This window comes from Lactuca virosa, chromosome 4, assembly GCF_052849685.1.
Source record: "Lactuca virosa cultivar CGN04683 chromosome 4, Lactuca_virosa_CGN04683_v6, whole genome shotgun sequence".
In the NCBI taxonomy this organism is placed as follows: domain Eukaryota; kingdom Viridiplantae; phylum Streptophyta; class Magnoliopsida; order Asterales; family Asteraceae; genus Lactuca; species Lactuca virosa.
Window position 1 is genome coordinate 239,967,236 of NC_136429.1, and position 21,337 is coordinate 239,988,572.

Below are 21,337 nucleotides of genomic sequence, written 5' to 3' on the forward strand. Positions count from 1 at the left end.
GCCAAGACAGGGGTAGTAGTAGGAGTTGGATTTGGTGCAACAGTTTTATCTTTGAGGTTGCTCTCAGCAGTCCTCAACAGTCCTTGAAGCTTGCTCAAGGTGAACTCCTCCTTATTCATGTGGTAGGTCATGCGGAACTGGCTATAGCAGGGAGGCAAGGAGTGAAGGATGATGTCAAGTCCCAGCTCTTCATCAAAGTTCACAATCAACTTTAGCAGGCGATCGACGTATCTCTGCATTTTTTCAGATGAGGAGTAAGGGACTCTCCATTACCCATTTTCGTAGTGATCATCGAAGTGATGATCTCGTACCTTTCTTGCCTAGCGCTTTGGTGGTACCGGTCCAGCAGATCCTGATGCATTTCATAGGGGTACATGTCCTCATAGGACTTTTGGAGTTCTGCAGTCATAGTCGCTAGCATGATGCAATGGACTTTCGTGGCATCACGCTCATGGACCTCAAAGGCTGCGATCTCTTCAGCGGTAGCAGTGTTGAGGTCGATTTCCTTCAGCTTCTCATCAAGGACATACTCTTTGTCCTCGTATGAGTGACCATGCGAATGTTACGAATCCAATCATTGAAATTGGACCCGTCAAAGATCACTCTGCCACACAAGTTCATGAGTGAGAACGAGCCAGAGGAAGTAGAACCAGAAGCGTTGATCTTGACGTTCGACATCCGAAAAGAAAAAGGAACAAAGTTTGATTAGAAATGAATCCCCAATTAAACACCCAAAAGAGAAATTAGGACTAGGATCCAACAACATTATTTACAAATTAGAAAAGGGATGCCGTAATCTAACAAGCAAATAATTTGAAGGTAAGTGAATGACGATTCACTAATTATCCACCATGAAAAACGAAAAAGAGATTAAATTTTAAATGTATTGAAAACTCCTAGATCTTTTGAGATTCATTGGACTTTTCAATGGCATGTTTAAATCTCGATATGCCCCTCTAGTTTGTGACTGGGATGCCGAGGATCACAAAGCGGGTGTGAATAACCATGCAAATGTACTTGGTGCCCTCATTATTACTGTCACCTATTCGATGTGTTGGTTAACCACACACGCTCCATCGAACTATGACAAACAATGAGTCACCCTTTGCCACCTTTGCTTAGAACCTAATTAATGTGCCGGTTAACCACACACGCTCCATTAACGTCTTAGCAAGGGTACAAAGTGTAATTTCATGGAATTACATCAAATTCACTTTTGCTTAAAGTAACTAAGATTGAGAACTTTTGTAAAAACATTTAGTTACTTTTATAATTCATTATGCTTATTAATGAGTAATGGGTTGCCTATCCTACCCGTTCGGCTAACGACCCTCCACCAATCAAGGAAGCGGTGGGTGAGAGTGGACACCCATTAAACGGCCATTTTATAGGCCATTGCCTTATACCCCCCCCCCTTATAGATCGGCTTCGTGAATGAGGCCTACTAACGGTAAGACTAGCATTTAAGTTATATATATATATATATATATATATATATATATATATATATATATATATATATATATATATATATATATATATATAATATTATAAAGTATAAGGTTGAATTTTAAAACTTGTAAAATTCTAAGGTTTGAAATTTAAATAGTTCAAATTAACTTTTAATCATAAAATTTAAATTTCAAAACTTGAGGGCAAGTTTTGAACTTTTCAAAACACAAAGGATCAAATAGCAAATAATTTAAATTAAACATTAAATTTAATGATTATCTAAATTTGACCTAATAATTTTATTCATAAGATAATTCAACAATTAATTCAAATAATCAAATATTATAAAATAAGGAACTTATTATTTAAACAATTGGTAATTATCATTTGATTTGGTAAGGATAATCATAAAACAGTAATAAAATTCGGATTTTATTAGTCAAAAACGATTTAGGTAATTATCCTTAAGCAAAACAGCAAGAAATCCCGAAAAAATCCCTCTGACAGACGCTCCGACTCGCCGAGTCCCTTATGGACTCGTCGAGCCCACTATGGGACTCGCCGAGTCTGTCAGTCAGGGGGTAAAAAATTTGATTTTAAAGATTGAATGAAGACACAAAGCATCAATACAATAGAAACCAATCAAGGCTCTGATACCACTGATAGGTTTGAGCCAAAAGAACATCCTATGTGCTCATGCAAACCCTAATGCTTGGATCTAGGTTTCTCTAATTGTACATGCATTCATCCAAGTCTTGCAAACACTAGATCTAGTAGGTATAATTCGAAACTAACATAATCAAAACAGATCTAGATGATTACCTCTTGTTACTTGCTTGATTCTTCTTGTCTTTGAAGCTTAGAGTCATAAGTGCCACTCCTCTAATGGCTTACAAACACCAATACCAAAAGAATGATCTTGGAGAGAGGTTGGAGGCTTCTTGAATTTGGCTCTATAGCTCTTAGGAATAGGGTAGCCGAATTCTGGAACATTAGGGTCCAATTTATACTGTAGTTGTTAGGGTTTCATTCAAAAACCCTAATTGACAACTTAGGTCTTAAGCTATCTAAGGAAGCTTCTGGAATAGGGCCTTAGGGCCAAAATTAGGGATGGACACATCCTAATTTCATCCATGCCTAGTCCAAGAGGCTCCTCAGCCCAATACTCAACTATCACACATTTGACAGTTTAAGTCCCTGATATTAAATTAATATCTTTTAGCCAGAGAATTAATTTCTTAATTAATTCTTGTCTAATATTAATTTAATTATATAATTTCTCCATTAATATATTATTCATATTACATATTAATAAATCATAATAACCTCTTTATTCACAAATCATCATATCATGTTGCTTTGGTGAAGGCAACCCAAAAGGACCATGCCCAACCGGGTCAAGTACTTACCAAATACAGTTACGGGCTTAGACACTAATCCAACACAACTCACATTGCCTTGTGAATTTAGCAATTCAACTTCTATTAGTGCTTTAGCCGATTCGGGGGCGAGCATTAATCTCATGCCATACACTTTTTACCAAAAGCTCTGGTTACCAAATCTCCAAGACACAAGAATGACCATTCGAATGGCGGATCACGCGACCACATACCCATGAGGAATCATTGAAGACTTACTAGTGAAAGTGGGAATGTTTTTTTTTCGGTCGACTTTGTGGTTCTCGATATGAAGGAGGATGAAGAATTTCCAATTATTTTAGGAAGACCATTTTTTAGTACCGCAAGAGCATTAGTTGACATATACGACTCAAAGCTCACACTTCGTGTGGATGATGATGCTATTATTTTCGAGATGAGTCATAAAGTGATTCATGAAGCACAAAAAGATGAAGTGTCAAAGATGGATGCTATGGAAGAAGATCTTGATGAACTAGTTGAAATTAAGAAGACGATGGAAGAGGAGTTTAAGGTTTGGGAGCAGCCCCATGGTGAAAAAGTAAAATGTTCAAAACCAAGAGCCTCTATTCCCATGACGTTTGAGGTGATTGCATTTACTACACCTAAGGTTCAAGAGGAAGAAGAAATTGATGAAGTGGAAGAGGATTTGTATGAAGAAGTAGAGATAATCGATGAAGACATGGGTGGGGAATTAGAGGAGCCATCCTTGGTCAAGATGGAATTAGACAAGGAAGATCCTAAGGAAGATGACAAGAAGGTTAACAAGGAAAAGAAGCAAGGTAAAGGGGTAAAGCACAAATATGTAGACAATGCAAGTAAAAAGAAGAAGAATTCGAAGAAGGCATACAAGAGAAAATGGAAGGGGCAAAAGGAGAAAAGGGAGATCCCACTCCCAAACGTAACAACGTAGAGTGGGAAGGAGTCCGACTCATGACTCCTCTAAAAATAAGCGCTTTTCGGGAGGCAATCCGATGTTTTAGATTTTGCATTTTTCTTTTTCCTTATGATTTCTTTTTTGGATTTAGTTTTATCTTGGTTTTAGTTTTTACTTTTAGCTTAACCAATTTATCATGTGTTTCTCTAGTCTTCTGGTTTTATTTTGAAGTTTTAGAAAGGATGTAAGTGAAGAGGTGAAAGAGCTTAATGGATAAGAAGTCGTGCAATTTTTGAAGATCACAATCGAAAACCATGTTTTTAGATAAGTGTGGGGTTCCCACGTGATGAAGAGAAGAGCATTTTTGAAGAATAATTATTGAAAGAAAAGATCGGGAATGCTCCTAAACATTATGAAGAGTCGGTGTATTACTTCGATATTACAAGACGATCTAAGAAGAAACCACGACGTGGCCATCATCATTACGTTGTGGCAATTTATTTTATTGTGACTGCATCTGACTGAACTACGATGTGGCGTCCTTATACCACGTCGTGGCGATCTTATTTTAGTCGACCATAGACTTCCAGCTTTACACCACGATGTGGCGTTACTTTCCCACGACGTGGCAGTGGTTCTACATAATTTTCAAGATTGGTTCTTTGATTTATTTCGATCCAGCACATATGCATTCACAAGAAGAAGGTCCAAAACTACTGTTTCCATCCATTATACGAGAAGTCTAAGCTTTCCACACACTTTCAGAATTCGATCTCGCACCTACTACCCAAGGGGAGTCTGTTCCAATTCTTCCTTTTTAATTTATTTTCTTTAATAGTTTAGCATGCAATGGGGACATTGCATCATTTAAATGTGGGGTAGGGGGTGAATGTAGTAAAAAAAGCATTATGATTAATAAAAAAATGAAAATTTAACTAGGATTAAAAAAATTATTAGAAATAACTGAAATAATAATCTAAAATTGAACCTAGTAAAAATTGTTATGTTGAGATGTAGGTTGCTAGTGTTGTGTGACACGATCCGATGCAAGTTTCAATGTTTATTTGAGCCAATATATGTTATAGTGTATTTGTGGCTTCCCTATCCTAGTGAAATCATGGAATAAAAACACGACCTTGCTTAGTTTGAGGGCTGCAATGTGTTTAACATTTTGTACTAGAAATGTATCCATGAGAGCTTATGTATTCATTGCACCTTAGACTAATACCTCTAACCAATAAGGGTTGAAGTTAAGTTCCCTTGCTTGATCATATGTTTTTATAGGATTTTTAGTTTTGAGTAAAAAAAAAGTGAGAAAAAAAATAGAAAAGAAAAAAAAAAGTTGCAAAAGTTGAAAGAATAAGAGTCTACAAAGCTATGAAGATCAAGAAATATCATGAAAAAAAACAAAAAATTATCGAAGACTCAAGAATAAGGCGAAATTTGCCAAGTTATTTATTGTATTTTTATTTCCTAGGTTATTTTTCCATATGTATGCTTGGGGTTTAACCAAAAATACCTTGAGGTTAAGAAAGTTTTCTAGGGATGGATTCGGAGGGATGCATAAAATAAGCATTGTTCAAAAGAAGTGGTCAAGTTTTTATGAAGATTGTAAGTATTTAGGATTTGGGAAGTTCTTAGGAAAAATATAGACACAAATACATGCAATACGGTCTTGGAGTCATGAAGAGGCTCAAAATGGATTGTTTTGTGAGATGTTGGTAGCTAAAGTCTTGATATGATGATAATAAAATATTTTTTCTTGGGGGCAAGCAAAAGCCAAGTGTGGGGTATTTTGATGTGTGCATAATTAACTACATATTTAATGCATATTTCTTACACTTTTAGCTACAATTATGCTTAATATGGAACAAAAGATACTTATTATGTTTAAATTATGTTTTGTAGTGGCGAAGACTTGCTCGGGACCAAAAAAAAGGAGCATACGAGGAGCTGGAAGTAGGAAATGGGAGCAAAAACAAAAGAGGAAAAGAAGAAGATTGAAGACCACATCGTGGTGACATGACCACGATGTGGCGAATGGGATATTCGCGATCATCATGCTGACTTATCAGACACGGGGTTTACACGAAGACCACGTCGTGGTGGCGGTCAACCACGACATGGTGGTGGTCAACCACGATGTGGTGGTCAGATTTCCACAATTATAAAATCCCAGACATTAGGTCGAAATTAGGGGGATGCATTCGAGTTTCAAATGTTAATTACGACTAATTAAGAACCCTTAGAAAACCAGAAGAAGATCAAAATTAAAGTGAAGCTCAAGAATTGAAGAAAATTTAGAAGGAAATCAACCTTGATCTAGTTGGTTTGCTTGTTAAACTTATGTCTAACTTATTTTACTTAGATCTAATGTGTTTTTCTGCTATAATGGAGGCTAAAGACCTTTTACTTCTATTTGGTGTCACAACTCGAAATTTTTAGATCAAGTAAAACCAAAACCCTAACCAAGTACAAGTGAAATTGCATTGCAATTCTTGTTGTATTTTATCATCTATAGTCTTAGGGCTTGTTAAAAAAAAAAATAAAAAATAAAATAAAATAAAATAATTAGTAACAAAGAGGTATGGATTAAAAACTTAAGCTAAATTGGAGTGTTATAATTGAGCATAAGTTAAAAGTCTAGGGGTTTAAAACATAAATAACCCTAAGTTTTCACCCAATGTAATTAATAGAGTAAATGTGTTCACGGTCAAGCATTAACTCCAAAACGGAGTTTACGGCCTAAAGTAATAAAGGAAAGGTGTTTACGGATTGGAATTAAAACAATAAGGGTGTTCACGGATTAATTTCAATGCAAAATGGTGTTTACGGTTGGCCTAAATCCGTAAACCCCAAGGCCCAAGCCCATTATCATCCGTAAAAACCCCCCTATATATATGTTTTCACCCTTGAATCAATTCATTTCCCCATTTCTTAACCGTGAACCACTTCAAAATCCTCTCAATCTTCATCCGTGAACAGCCCCATTTTCTCTCAATCTTCAAGAGATTATGCCCAGAATATTCAAATCTTCCTATTTCCCCACCAAGAACATTCAAACCACCTTCAAATCTTCATATCATCTTTAAGTCTTCAAAATTTGCTCAAGAACACATCGTGAACCCATAACCTTCATCCGTAAACTCCATTTTTCAACCAAAAACTCATTTCCAACATTTCCCAAATTAATTCCAATTTAATTGTAAGTCCTTCCTATAATTAAATTATTATTTAACCCCATTATTTAAATTAGTTTATTATTAATTTAAATACAACGTCAAATATAATTATTTTATGGTAACGTTATTAGCGCGTACGCTAACCCGGGGGATCGTCTCTACAACTCGCTAATTGCGGCAAACGCACATTCAATGTGAGTTCATACCCCCATATTTTTCCAAGCTTTTTCAATGTTTTTAGGGGGGAGAATACAAGTAAAACACAAGTAATCTTGTGTTTAAAAAATATAATTTTGCTTATTATATTTTCTTATCGTTAACATGCACTGGAATGTGGAACTTACTAAATACGGCAAACATTGTGATTACTAGACTTACAAACAATTTACAACATGTTAAGACACAACTATCTACAAGCACATATTTTAACATGGAAAAACAAACTTATAAAGTATTATAAGTATAGTTTATGGAACGAACGAACTACTTTTACAAAGATACATGTTATTTACAAAAAGGATTTTCATTGTATTATTCGTGAATTTGTTGAGGCAACAAATTTGTGTGACACGTCTTCGAGTACTTACCTAGGTGCCAAGGGAAGTCTAGTCTTATGAACCAGAGTCTCCTGGAGGGAGAGCGTGGTTTTGTGTATAGATCTATACGGGACTGACAATCCTGCGCCCTGACTATTAGCTACATTCGTTCTGGGTGACAAACGTCATTAACATTAACGACGTCCGAAGAACGTCGTAGGGTTTAATGTCCATCAGTCTGGTTATAAGAACTCACATGGCTAAAACAACGTCTCGTTCACGTAATAATATACTTAACAAACAGTCATCAGGGTTAGTAACTATGTGATTACTTAGTATATACATCATGTTGATATGAAATTAACATATGACATGCAGTGGGATGTGTGACTTCCGCCTCATTTCCCGTTCCTTGTTTGGTTGTGGGCTTAGGGCAGAATCACCCAATCGACTGTCTGCTCGATCTAGATTTCTATAACTCGTATGTACTAAGTGATCACAGGATGGTATTAACATCACTTCCAGTTTACAGAACAAACACATTTTCGACTAGTTTTATTTAATAATAAAGCTACACTTTAACAACTTAAGTATGGGAAAATACTTGTACTTTTCAGTTTTGGAACATTTAAGACAACAACTCACTTTTATGGAAAATATAGGATTTTCCAGGACAAACATCAATATTTTTCAAGCAAACGGTTTACCATTCAACTAACGAATAATCATTGTAAACTCTATAATTCTTTAGTTTATACATCAAGGTTATATATGATGAATATCTGATAGGCAGTGGAATGTGTGGATTCCACCTCATTTCCTGTTCCTTGTTTGGTTGTGGGCTTAGGGCAGATCCACACAATCAACTGTCTGTTCGATATTAATTTATATATAACTAGTATAACTAATTGTTCATAGAAGGAACACACTCAGCACAACTTAAAGGACTAATACAGTTAACTCTGTAAGTACCTAGTGAATACGTCAGGGTTATATACATGAGGATCCGACAGACAGTGGGATGTGTGGCTTTTGCCTCATTTACTGTTCTTTGTTTGGTTGTGGGCTTGGGGCAGAACCACTCAATCGATTCTCTGTTCGATCTGGATTGTATATGACTTGTATACACTAAGTACTCGTAGAAAGAACTAGTACGAGTCATTTTACTTATCATTCATCACATCAGAAAATGTAGGATTTTTTGGAGAAACACATCATGTTTTACAAAGAACAAAGAACCTGTTTTTCTAAAACAAAACGCTTATGAACTCACCAACTTTAATGTTGACACTCTTTCAAAAAACACTTGTATTCTCAGGACACTAGTAGATAGGTACTCGCACAAGGTGCTAGAAGACGGAGCATAGTAGCTTCAAGTCTTTATATTGCTAATTACTTTTGGAGTCAATCATATATGATTCGAATATAATGTAAACATTTTAATATCAATACAATGGTTTTTGTTTCTTTGATTACTATTATTCAATTGTTGTGATACTTTACATGACGTCCTCCGCCCCCGAACGTTTCCGCTGTTCCGGTTTGGGGTGTGACAGATTGGTATCAGAGCATTATTTATATTGAACTCAGTATATCAACCCATAAAAGATATACAACTATAAATACAATGGGGCCGAAGTGCTATGACTAAAAGTATACTTTTAAAATATAAGTATTTTATGAAAAGTATACGAGCATATATACATACTAAGAACAAGTATCACAAGAAGAACAAAACAGAAGTATTTAGATGTTGGACACTACAGTCAAACCTAGACAGTTATGTAATCATATCTACGATAAATATAGCCTGATCAACTATATTTATTTGAGATAAGACCAACATGTGTTTGGGAGTGATAGTGGTGTGGCAGCGAGTCTAAAACTTACCAACCCTATATACAAAGGAATACTAGAACCAAACATAAAGTTAAAATAATATAGGAGTATTTTATGGTACTATAAGATAACAACAAGTCTGAAAACTTACCAAGCCCCTATATCAAGAAAACTATAGAATTAATCATACAATTAAAATACTATACGAGTATTTTAGGCACTATAACTAACTTATGTGAAAACTAAAAGACCCTTACTGGCAGGTCTATAATTGTGAAGTGTATGCTTCGAGGGTTATATATAATTGGGATCTTATAGACTTAGAATTTGTGATCTTCGCTCTACTACCTGTTCCTTGTTTGGTTGTGGTTTTAGAGTAGGATCACTTATTCGAAGGTCTATTTGATCTCGGTTATATACAACTTGCATGCATTGCGTGGTTATAGGAGGACTCAGCTGGATCACCAAAAACATCAAAAGAAATGTTTTTATTAATCTCATAGATTCTTTAGACATTCCCATTCTCGCACGAACAACCTAGATAGATATAGCCACACCACTACAACAACCAACAGAGGATTCAAGGAAGAACAAGAGAGGATTCATAAAGTGGATTCCGAGAAGGGATCAGACGAGGAGTGAAGAACTAGAGAAATCACTGGGGACCCTTACCCTATCAGAAGCAGACATGCTAGGTCCACTGGGACATTCGGAGTCAGACTTTCCATCATGAAGTGATGGAGGTCAGTGATAGAACCCGAAGCATGACATATTGAGGATTCAACACACCTATTGAAAACAAGAACACCATAGGAAGGTCCAGAGACAACAAATTCCCACAGCTGAAACCAGGGTAATCATAACTAGGATAGAGAACAGAGGAAACCACTCGCGAGGCGTGCGAGGTGGTAGAGCACCTTATGTGCCACACTAATAAATAACCAATTAACATAACTTAGTGAGTCAGTGATTACACTACTCACATTATATGTTAGGCTTATCGCCACTTCAGAAACAACTAGTAACAGTAAACCAGCTCACAAGATTTCACTTAAAAGGTGATTACTACTAAAAATTCATAAGTCTATTATACATAGACCTCTGTTATGAATTGCTTTCAAGAGTCAGAACATGATACACTCAGAATTAAGATAACTTAGATTCAAATAACACTCGACTAGTAACCACTACTAAAGGCTTACCACCGTTTCATCTTTTAAACCTTATGGCAGAAAGATGCCACCGAAGAAGTCGAACAGAAACAAAAACAATGCACCACTGCCACCACCTCCACAGTACGATCCTGCTGTTTTCCAAGCAGCAGTAACAGCCGCCATGACACAAATCCACTCAAGTGGTACCAGTGGAGCAGGTAGTGGTGCTAACCACTCTAACCACGGGGAAAGCCGCGGACACCCAATGGAGTGTTCGTACAAAGACTTCATGAATTGCAAACCCAAATCCTTTAATGGGAGTGGGGGAGTCATCGGTCTAATGCGATGGTTCGAGAAAACGGAGTCGATTTTTGAGATATGCGCATGCCCGGAAGGGAGCAAAGTGAAGTTTGTTGCCTGCACCCTCTCTGACTGAGCCCTGACATGGTGGAATAGCCATGTCAAGTCACTGACCCTACCAGTGGCAAACGCGATAGGCTGGGAGAATCTAAAATAGATGATGCTGGAAGAGTATTGCCCGAGGGGCAAGATAGAAAAGCTAGAGCAAGAGCTGTGGAACCTTACCATGGTAGGCTCGGACATAGTAGCCTACACCGATAGATTCAGCGATTTAGCCGCACTATGCCCTGGGATGGTTACCCCGGAGAGCAGGAAGATAGAGAGATACGTTTAGGGACTACCTCCTCCAATCCAAGGAAACGTGATAGCAGCGAAACACCTTACGTTTGACAGTGCCAAGCGTCTGGCTCGAACATTGGTGGACCATGGAGTCCGCCGAGGCATTATGACCCCCGTTCCTGAGTCAACCAAAGGGTGTGACGATAAACAAAAATTCGGGAACAAGAAGAAAATACATTCAAAACAAGAGCCCTCAAATGAACAACAGATTGTTGCGGTTCACGCCGCCACAACACCCACCACTCCAGCACCCGGCAGTCGATATGCTGGAACCCTCCCGAAATGTAATAAGTGCAACCTCCATCATACCAGAGTGTGTCGGAAGATGTATTGCAAGAACTGCCTCAGGAGGGGACACACTATCCATTTCTGCAGGGTATCGGCACGACCAATCTCCCAGGTTCCATATGACGAAGTAAGTCAGGCATGTTTCGAGTGTGGCAAAATGGGACACTACAAGAGAGATTGTCCAATGGAAAGGAACTCCGGCGAAGATGGAAGAGTGCTAATGATTACCGCAGGAGAGACTACCCTGGAAACCACCTGAGAACATCGGTATGTTTTCCGAATGAAAATAGGTTTAAAACATTAAATTTTTACGAAAATCGTTACCAACTAAATCTTAACCGTAAACTGCTTCCTCGTCCAAACAAAGCACATTATTCATATAAATTTTAAGTATCCTTACAGGTAAGTTATAATGGCTTAGTGTACACATTAGGTTCATATATAATTAAGAACCTATAGACTTGGAGTGCGTGATTCCGCCTTATTTCCTGTTCCTTGTCTGGTTGTGGATTTAGCGTAGAGTCACTTAGTCTACTGTCTTCTCAGCCTTAATTATATATGACTTGTAGACAACAAGCGATTATAGATGGACATGTTGGGGATCATAATATTAAGTATCAATACCATCCATCAGAACACTCATACTGTTAGTACTCGCTTAATGCAGTAGAAAATGCTTGCAGTAGTAATAACAAGGATAAAACAGAAAGCACTAGAAACGTACACATAGGATGCACTATCGTTCTAACAAACACTCCTTCCGAACCAACTAATCACGTGTGTCAATAAGAAGTTCCGACAACGTCATCCGACCTGGATTGGCTTGGTTCTTACCATACCAATCACGCGTACTACTGAAATGACCCCTCACCTTAACCGACCGACTAAGGAAACTCTCGTTACTCTTAACGACAAACTAGATACGAACCTCAGAAACGTCTCTCACTTCAAACCTCCGAAGTACTCATGCGAGGAGTATTATATCCTTCTGTAACATTCCCGAAGTATCCCCAATAGACTTTTCGGGAATACCACGTGTGCAGCAAGTCAAGTTCAAGCACAGAGGCTAGGGACAAATACGGTTAACATATCACTATCAAGTGTATATGCGAGGGTGGTATATAATTAAGATTCTACGGATTTAGGATGTGTGTTTCCGCCCTATCTCCTGTTCCTTGTCTGGTTGTGGACTTGGGGCAGAGTCACCCATCTGACCATCTTGTCAATCTTAATTATATACGACTTGTATACATGAGACGATGATAGATGAACCAGGTACGAGTCCTACCATAAACTTCAGGACAAAAGGCTGCCCAGGACTACGAGTGTAGATGATACCATTCAAATGAACATAGACAAGTAAGCCAAACCCACACACTCTCCACCGATCAGAACAGCATACCCAACAGTGAAGATCCGCTCGTACACCAACCGAGGATCTAAATTCACGGGAAATCGAGAAGATCAGACAGAACAGAAGTATCCACCTCTCTCCCTAGTTCATGAGTAACTACTCTAAATTCGAATTTCGGGACGAAATTCCCTCTAACGGGGGGATAATGTCACAACTCGAAATTTTTAGATTAAGTAAAACCTAAACCCTATCCAAGTACAAGTGAAATTGCATTGCAATTCTTGTTGCATTTTATCATCTATAGCCTTAGGGCTTGTTTAAAAAAAATATTAACAAAGAGGTATGGATTAAAAACTTAAGCTAAATTGGAGTGTTATAAATGAGCATAAGTTAAAAGTCTAGGGGTTTAAAACATAAATAAACCTCATACCCAAAGTAATTAATGGAGTAAATGTGTTCACGGGTCAAGCATTAACTCCAAAATGGAGATTACGGCCTAAAGTAATAAAGGAAAGGTGTTTACCGATTGGAATTAAAACAATAAGGGTGTTCACGGTTTGGGGAATAATTCCAAAGTAGTTCATGAATTAATTTCAATGCAAAATGGTGTTTACGGTTGGCCTAAATCCGTAAACCCCAAGGCCCAAGACCATTATGATCCGTAAAAAACCCCCCTATATATATATATGTTTTCACCCCTGAATCAATTCATTTCCCCATTTCTTAACCGTGAACCCCTCCAAAATCCTCTCAATCTTCATCCGTGAACAGCCCCATTTTCTCTCAATCTTCAAGAGATTACGCCCAATAATCTTCAAATCTTCCTATTTCCCCACCAAGAACATTCAAACCACCTTCAAATCTTCATATCATCTTCAAGTCTTCAAAATTTCCTCAAGAACACATCGTGAACCCATAACCTTCATCCGTAAACTCCATTTTTCAACAAAAAACTCATTTCCAACATTTCCCAAATTAATTCCAATTTAATTGTAAGTCCTCCCTATAATTAAATTATTATTTAACCCCATTATTTAAATTAATTAATTATTAATTTAAATACGACGTCAAATATAATTATTTTAGGGTAACGTTATTAGCGCGTACGCTTACCCGGGGGATCGTCTCTACAACTCGCTAATTGCGGCAAACGCATATTCAATGTGAGTTCATACCCCCATATTTTTCCAAGCTTTTTAAATGTTTTTAGGGGGGAGAATACAAGTAAAACACAAATAATCTTGTGTTTAAAAAATATAATTTTGCTTATTATATTTTCTTACCGTTAACATGCATTGGAACGTGGAACTTACTGAATACGGAAAACATTTTGATTACTAGACTTACAAACAATTTACAGCATGTTAAGACACAACTATTTACAAGCACAGATTTCAACATGGAAAAACAAACTTATAAACTATTATAAGTATAGTTTATGGAACGAACGAACTACTTTTACAAAGATACATGTTATTTACAAAAAGGGTTTTCATTGTATTATTCGTGAATTCGTTGAGGCAAAAAAAATTTGAGACACGTCTTCGAGTACTTACCTAGGTGCTAAGGGAAGTCTAGTCTTATGAACCAGAGTCTTCTAGAGGGAGAGCGTGAGTTTGTGTATAGATCTATACGGGACTGACAATCCCGCGCCCTGACTATTAGCTACAGTCGTTCTGGGTGACAAACGTCATTAACATTAACGACGTCCGAAGAACGTCGTAGGGTTTAACGTCCATCAGTATGGTTATAAGAAATCACATGGCTAAAACAATGACTCGTTCACATAATAATATACTTAACAATCAGTCATCAGGGTTAGTAACTATGTGATTACTTAGTATATACATCAGGGTGATATAAAATTAACATCTGACATTCAGTGGGAAGTGTGACTTCCGCCTCATTTTCCTGTTCCTTGTTTGGTTGTGGGCTTAGGGCAGAATCACCCAATCGACTGTCTGTTTGATCTAGATTTCTATAACTCGTATGTACTAAGTGATTACAGGAGGGTATTAACATCACTTCCAGTTTACAGAAAAAACACGTTTTCGACTAGTTTTATTTAATAATAAAGCTACACTTTAACAACTTAAGTATGGGAAAATACTTGTACTTTTCAGTTTTGGAACATTTAAGACAACAACTCACTTTTATGAAAAATATAGGATTTTCCAGGACAAACATCAGTATTTTTCAAGGAAACGGTTTACCATTCAACTAACGAACAATCATTGTAAACTCTATAATTCTTTAGTTTATACATAGGTTATATATGAAGAATATCCGATAGGCAGTGGAATGTGTGGATTCCGCCTCATTTCCTGTTCCTTGTTTGGTTGTGGGCTTAGGGCAGATCCACACAATCAACTGTCCGTTCGATATTAGTTTATTTATAACTAGTATAACGAATTGGTCATAGAAGGAACACACTCAGCACAACTTAAAGGACTAATACAGTTAACTCTGTAAGTACCTAGTGAATACGTCAGGGTTATATACATGAGGATCCGACAGACAGTGGGATGTGTGGCTTCTGCCTCATTTACTGTTCTTTGTTTGGTTGTGGGCTTGGGGCAGAACCACTCAATCGATTCTCTGTTCGATCTGGATTATATATGACTTGTATACACTAAGTACTCGTAGAAAGAACTAGTACGAGTCATTTTACTTATCATTCATCACATCAGAAAATGTAGGATTTTTTGGAGAAACACATCATGTTTTACAAAGAACAAAGAACCTGTTTTTCTAAAACAAAACGCTTATGAACTCACCAACTTTAATGTTGACACTCTTTCAAAAAACACTTGTATTCTCAGGACACTAGTAGATAGGTACTCGCACAAGCTGCTAGAAGACGGAGCATAGTAGCTTCAAGTCTTTATATTGCTTATTACTTTTGGAGCCAATCATATATAATTCGAATACAATATAAACATTTTAATATCAATACAATTTTTGTTGTTGCTTTTATTACTATTATTCAATTGTTGTGATACTGTAAATGACGTCCTCCGCCCCCGAATGTTTCCGCCGTTCCGGTTTGGGGGTGTGACATTTGGTGAAGATAAACTTGATACTTATGTGTTGATTTTGATTTTGGATGATTATATTTGATTTTATTTGTGTTTGATATATATATAAATCCTATCATGTTTTAGTTCTACTTTATATTACTTTAAAATCAGATTTTGTGTGTTAATTAATCATATTAATTGCATGAATCTATCTCCAAATTGTTTATGATCATTCAATAATTAGAGCTAGGATTAATCACATCTTAGTTTAAGTAATTAAAGCTAATAACTTTAATGTTATAAAGCATAATTAGTATTAATTTGTGCTTGGTTGCTTGAATTGATCATATGAGAGTAACGCATATCATTATTTATAGTCCAATTGTGCTATTATCAATTTGTAGTTTAACTTGTGAATGATCATTGCTTTGTCATTCATAAATTGTTAGCCCTGGATATTTGATCATAATAGCTAGTAAATTGGTAATCAATATAATTTATCCATTAGAAATCAACCACATGAGAAGGTGAAATCGGATCTAGGCAGAAGTATTCTTTTAATTCTTGAAGTTACTTTGTTTTCTTTGCTTTCTTGCTTGTAAGGTGATATTAAGTTATTTTGATCTTGAAAAATCAGTAAAAACCCCCAAACCATAGTTGTTTCATAGTTTAATTATTAGTAGTTAATTTATTTAATTCAATTATGTTCCATGTGATCGACACTCGACTTACATGGGCTATACTATAATCTGACTAGGTACACTGCCTATAAGTGCATAGTTAGTAAGAGTTTGTTAGGTTATAAATTTAAAACTATGTAGGTGGTTTTGCACCGCATCAGGTATAATCATATATGGTTATACATGTTTATACATATATGTCTAATCATAAATGGTTATAGATGTGTATTCACATATTGAGTAATCATATATGATTATGGTGGTTGTTGGCAGAAGAGGTGGTGGTGGCACAGGTGGCGGTGATATTGGTGACGGAGGTTACGGTTGTGGGGTCGGTTAGTGGTAGAGGTGGTGGTAGTGGTGGTTGTGGTGGCATTTGTTGTGGTAGGGAAGGTGGTGAATAATCATTTATGATTATCACTCTCCCGCCGCACCGGTACACCTAAGCGTTGGAGTGGTAAATGATAAAATGTGTGGTTGAAGTTGAATCTCAAGATCTTTAATATATATATATATATATATATATATATATATATATATATATATATATATATATATATATATATATATATATATATATTGTAACGGTCGTGAAATTTACTCTTTCAGTATTGGTTTAGGAAAATGGAGTATTTAGCGGTTACTTTGGAAAATAGTTTAATAGATTTAGTCGGAAAAGGTTCGTGTTTGAGAAGGCAGAGATCACATGGTTTGTCTCCAAACCTCATATCCAACGGCCACAAATCAAACCCACCAAAAATCAAGAAACACTACGATGAGCTTGCCTAATATCCCAACTCTTTCCTCTATCTTTGCCGGCCTTTAATTAGTGTTAATGTGTTGTTGGTTGAATTATAGTAATAGTGCACCCCCACCCTCATCTTCATGTGACCGACCACGAACATGATCGACCCCCCTTTGCTCTTTCCATGTCGTCTTTATGTGTGTATGTATATATAACCAGTATCCACTTGTAATTAAAAACATGTAACTCATCTTTCTCTTGTTTCTCTGAAAACCCTAAAAAGAACATAGACATGGGATCTCAAGGACTAGGGCTAGAGATTACTGAACTTAGGCTAGGACTACCAGGTGGTGGCAGCGGCGGTGAAAAGAAGAGGTCATTTTCGGGTAGTATTCATGGTGGTGGTGGTGGCGGTGGTGATGGTGGTTGTGGGAAGAATAGGAATATGGACGAGGTGGTTGGGTGGCCACCGGTGTGTGTGTTTAGGAAGAAAAGCATACGTGAAGTGACAAAGTTGTACGTGAAAGTAAGAATGGATGGTGCACCCATTCTTCGAAAGATTGATTTGAGTTGTTTCAAGTGCTATTCGGATCTAGGAACGGCTCTTGAGAAGCTCTTTGATTGTTATGGCATTGGTACACTTTTTCACACGTTTATAAATTTCCTTATTTATTAGCTAAAACATCAATATTGATTATTCTTTTCATATTTCTTCTTTCATAATAATAATCATAGAAAAGCGTTCGTTCATGTAATACTTATAATACCACGTGTGTTTTCATTCGATACACTACAAAAAATAATTTACTAGAGAATTTTTTGCACTTCCGAAATATATTGTTAGATTAGCAATTAATTATTAAGAACAAAAAGTTAAAATATATAACTGTATTTAATTAAATTTCATAAACATTATGCAAAACTAACTAAATTTAGTTTAATTAGTAATCTAATATAATGTCTTTTCTCTTAATTAAATTAGAAAGAAAAAAAAAGGTTTATTGTGCATTGCATCCAAAAGAATTTAATTATTTCTTGTATATTACATCGCTCATCTTTAAAATGAATGAAGAATCAAACAGTCTGCATGCTAAAATACAAAACTGATATTGTTTTTTTAATTATAATAAATAACTTATTCAAAGAAAAGAAATCTAAAACTCGTAGGTGAAGCAATGAAGGAAGAAAGCGAGAGTTGTGAATACGTAGCAATATATGAAGACAAAGATGGAGACTGGATGCTTGTGGGAGACGTCCCATGGTCGTAAGTTCACTTTCCAAACTTTATTTTATTCTCTTTAAATTAATCATTGTTTTTTGTCGTCAAATAGACTCCTTGAAAAACTTCAATAATTGGTCTACTAAATAGCTCTCAAACATTTTTAAAAGTGTGCAAAATGAGAATGAACAGCTGAGAGTTTATAGGCATGTGTCAAGATGAATTTTAATTATGTAGAGCAAAAAACTATGCGCTAGCTATAATAATAATCTTTTTTAAATAAAATTTTTTAAAATTAAATCAATACACTATTCGACATTTAATTGGTTTTACCCGTTTTTATTTGACCTAAAAAATTATTCCACCCATTTATATATTAAGAAACTAGATGTGAGACACGTGTATTACACAGGTTTATTAAAAATAAAAGTTTATATCAATGTATAAATATTAAATATATTTTTTTTAAATACTTTTACATAAATGCGAACGATATAATGAATTTATATATATTAATAAAAAACTATTGACATATTTTAAATAATGATATTGAAAATTAAGCTGTAAACATTAAATATTTTTTAACTTAACTTTCGAAATAAATACAAACGAAATGATAAATCAGTAGTTGTTGAATCTATACTAATAAAAAAATTATTGACATTATGAATCAAAATTTTCAAATACTTCTTTGAAGATGACGTTCTTTTTCATTTATTAGGGTAGAGATAGAGATGTATTATACACATATTTATTTATAAAATTTGAATAAATAATAAATTTTTAGAATTCAAATTAAAAGTCCAAAAATTTAAAGGTATGTTTTGAATTCAAATATATCATCAAATACACGACATTAATTGTTTCATTAGAACATCCATTTGAATTCAAATATATTTATAAATTAATAAACATTTAAATAGAATGAATATTTTATATATATAATAGTAGACTTATTAATTAGTGGAATTAATTATTAATTATTGATTAATAAAAAAATAAAGATACTACATAATGATATATGAAATTTAAATAATTGTAAAATCTCATATAATGACATGTGGTAAAAGCTTTGATAAAGTGACAAGTAGCAAAAAAAAACTTTCATTTATTAAAGAAGAATTTAATTAAAATTAGACCATGATTAGCATCCTCTTAGATAAAGCTTTGATATGTGGCTATGAATTGTTAGTAAACATGCACATGCAACTAGCTTTATTAGCATCTACTCTTAGATCTATTTAAAAAGTGCTTCTTTTGAGTTGTTGAGCATAATGCAATATCATTTTTAGAAGGGTTTGATTCCAGATTTGTTTTTAACAGTAATCGTTTTTATAACATAAAGAAATATTATTGTCAAACCTAGTGTGAAGTTAATTTACTACGATTTTTTTTTTTTGTACGAACGATAGTGGCTTTAATGTCAATTTAAGCATGTCCTTTTTTATTGGTGTTAAATTCTTTAAGAGATATGCTCGTTGCCGACAAAGGAGAACTCTCGATGAAAATGTTGATGAAATGACAAATTTGTCCATACGTTGGATGTACTCGAATACCCATCTCACATATAGATTTTTTTTTCTTTCATTGTAACTTTCAAGAAACTGGTAAATCGAATGACAAGTTATACATAAAAGAACTATAAATTTAATTAACTTTTATATTCAAAAAAAGTGATTTTAGGTCATTATTTGGGAGTATATATAATAAGTTATAATCAAATAAAAACCCGATTACCAAATAATTACTAGTTATCAATATGTTCGTTTATATTTTGGATCATGAACCCTTTCTTGATATTATATATATATATATATATATATATATATATATATATATATATATATATATATATATATATATATATATATATAACAGACTCTTAAACATCGATTCTGAAATACGTACATTCTTAATGGATTATCGAGCTACATATTATAATACCGCAAAGTGATTCTTTTAGCATGTTATTTGTCACAATATTTTTGATTGAGTGAAGATCCTAATGATAAAATATAATTGGTAATTGCAGAATGTTTACCGAAACATGCAAGAGACTCAGGATTAAGAAGCGTTCAAATGCGACTGGAATTGGACCACTTGCAAATGTATGATGGAAAAGTAATGAAGCATTAGATGGAATTAATTATGTTTATTAATTGTGTTTTAATCGCGCATAACCGTTTTGTTAAAACATTAATTTAACGTATTTATTGGTGTTTATTGTGGTTTAAGTTAAATTGAATGAACATCGCACAACTATACATTTGTTTTTGCTGATTTGTTTTTAGTTGGATAATGATCCATATTAACTTATTTTTTTTCAAGTTTATTTATTTATTTATTTATTTATTTATTTTTTGCTTGAAGGTGTAGATTTATGACTAAATTGGTGGGTGTATGCCCATTTTTTAAATACAACAGAATGATATGGATAATGTCATGGTAGGTAGGTGTGAGCAAAAACCGTAGCGCAAGTAAAATTAACCGTATAAACTGCAACCGCAATAAAAACCGATGGTGAAGTTTTCTGTTTTTCAAAAACCGCAAATTTGCGGGGCGGTGCGGTTATTGGTTTTCAAAAACCACAAAAAAACCGCACCTCACTGCAAATATTATATACAATTTTTTTTATTAATTATTAATATATTAAATATTAAAAATAAGACAAGTTTCATAGATGAAATATGGATAAAATACTAGAACAAAAGTGTTGGTTTTTATTATGTTTAACTTTGAAAAATGATGAAATTAGACAATTTTAAGATATTTATTGTTAATTACTATTGATTTGACGTTTTTAAAATATTAGTTGTTTGTGATTTAAGTTAATTGTCTTATACCTTATGATTTTTTTTATTATTACAAGTAATATGT

The 21,337-nt window shown here is 34.8% G+C and overlaps 1 protein-coding gene across 2 annotated transcripts; it reads left to right on the plus strand.

Annotated features, from left to right (window-relative positions):
* Positions 1 to 17,367: 17,367 nt before the first annotated feature.
* LOC145108114 (auxin-induced protein IAA6-like) lies at positions 17,368 to 20,734 on the plus strand. 2 transcript variants are annotated; one of them, XM_079045113.1, is made up of 3 exons: positions 17,368 to 17,876; positions 18,409 to 18,502; positions 20,493 to 20,734. In XM_079045113.1, coding segments are annotated over exons 1-3 (438 nt in total). In that variant the 5' UTR covers positions 17,368 to 17,533; the 3' UTR covers positions 20,494 to 20,734. The 2 variants fall into 2 exon arrangements, with proteins under 2 accessions (XP_078901239.1, XP_078901238.1); XM_079045112.1 differs by having other exon boundaries at positions 17,442 to 17,876; positions 18,409 to 18,505.
* The last annotated feature ends 603 nt before the right edge of the window (positions 20,735 to 21,337 follow it).

Excerpts from the sequence above, each read along its gene's own strand:
- LOC145108114 (XM_079045112.1), top strand. The coding sequence starts at position 17,534 with ATGGGATCTCAAGGACTAGGGCTAGAGATTACTGAACTTAGGCTAGGA. Across the intron at positions 17,877-18,408 it reads CTTTGATTGTTATGGCATTG|GTGAAGCAATGAAGGAAGAA; the intron begins GTACACTTTTTC and ends TAAAACTCGTAG. Across the intron at positions 18,506-20,492 it reads GTGGGAGACGTCCCATGGTC|AATGTTTACCGAAACATGCA; the intron begins GTAAGTTCACTT and ends TGGTAATTGCAG.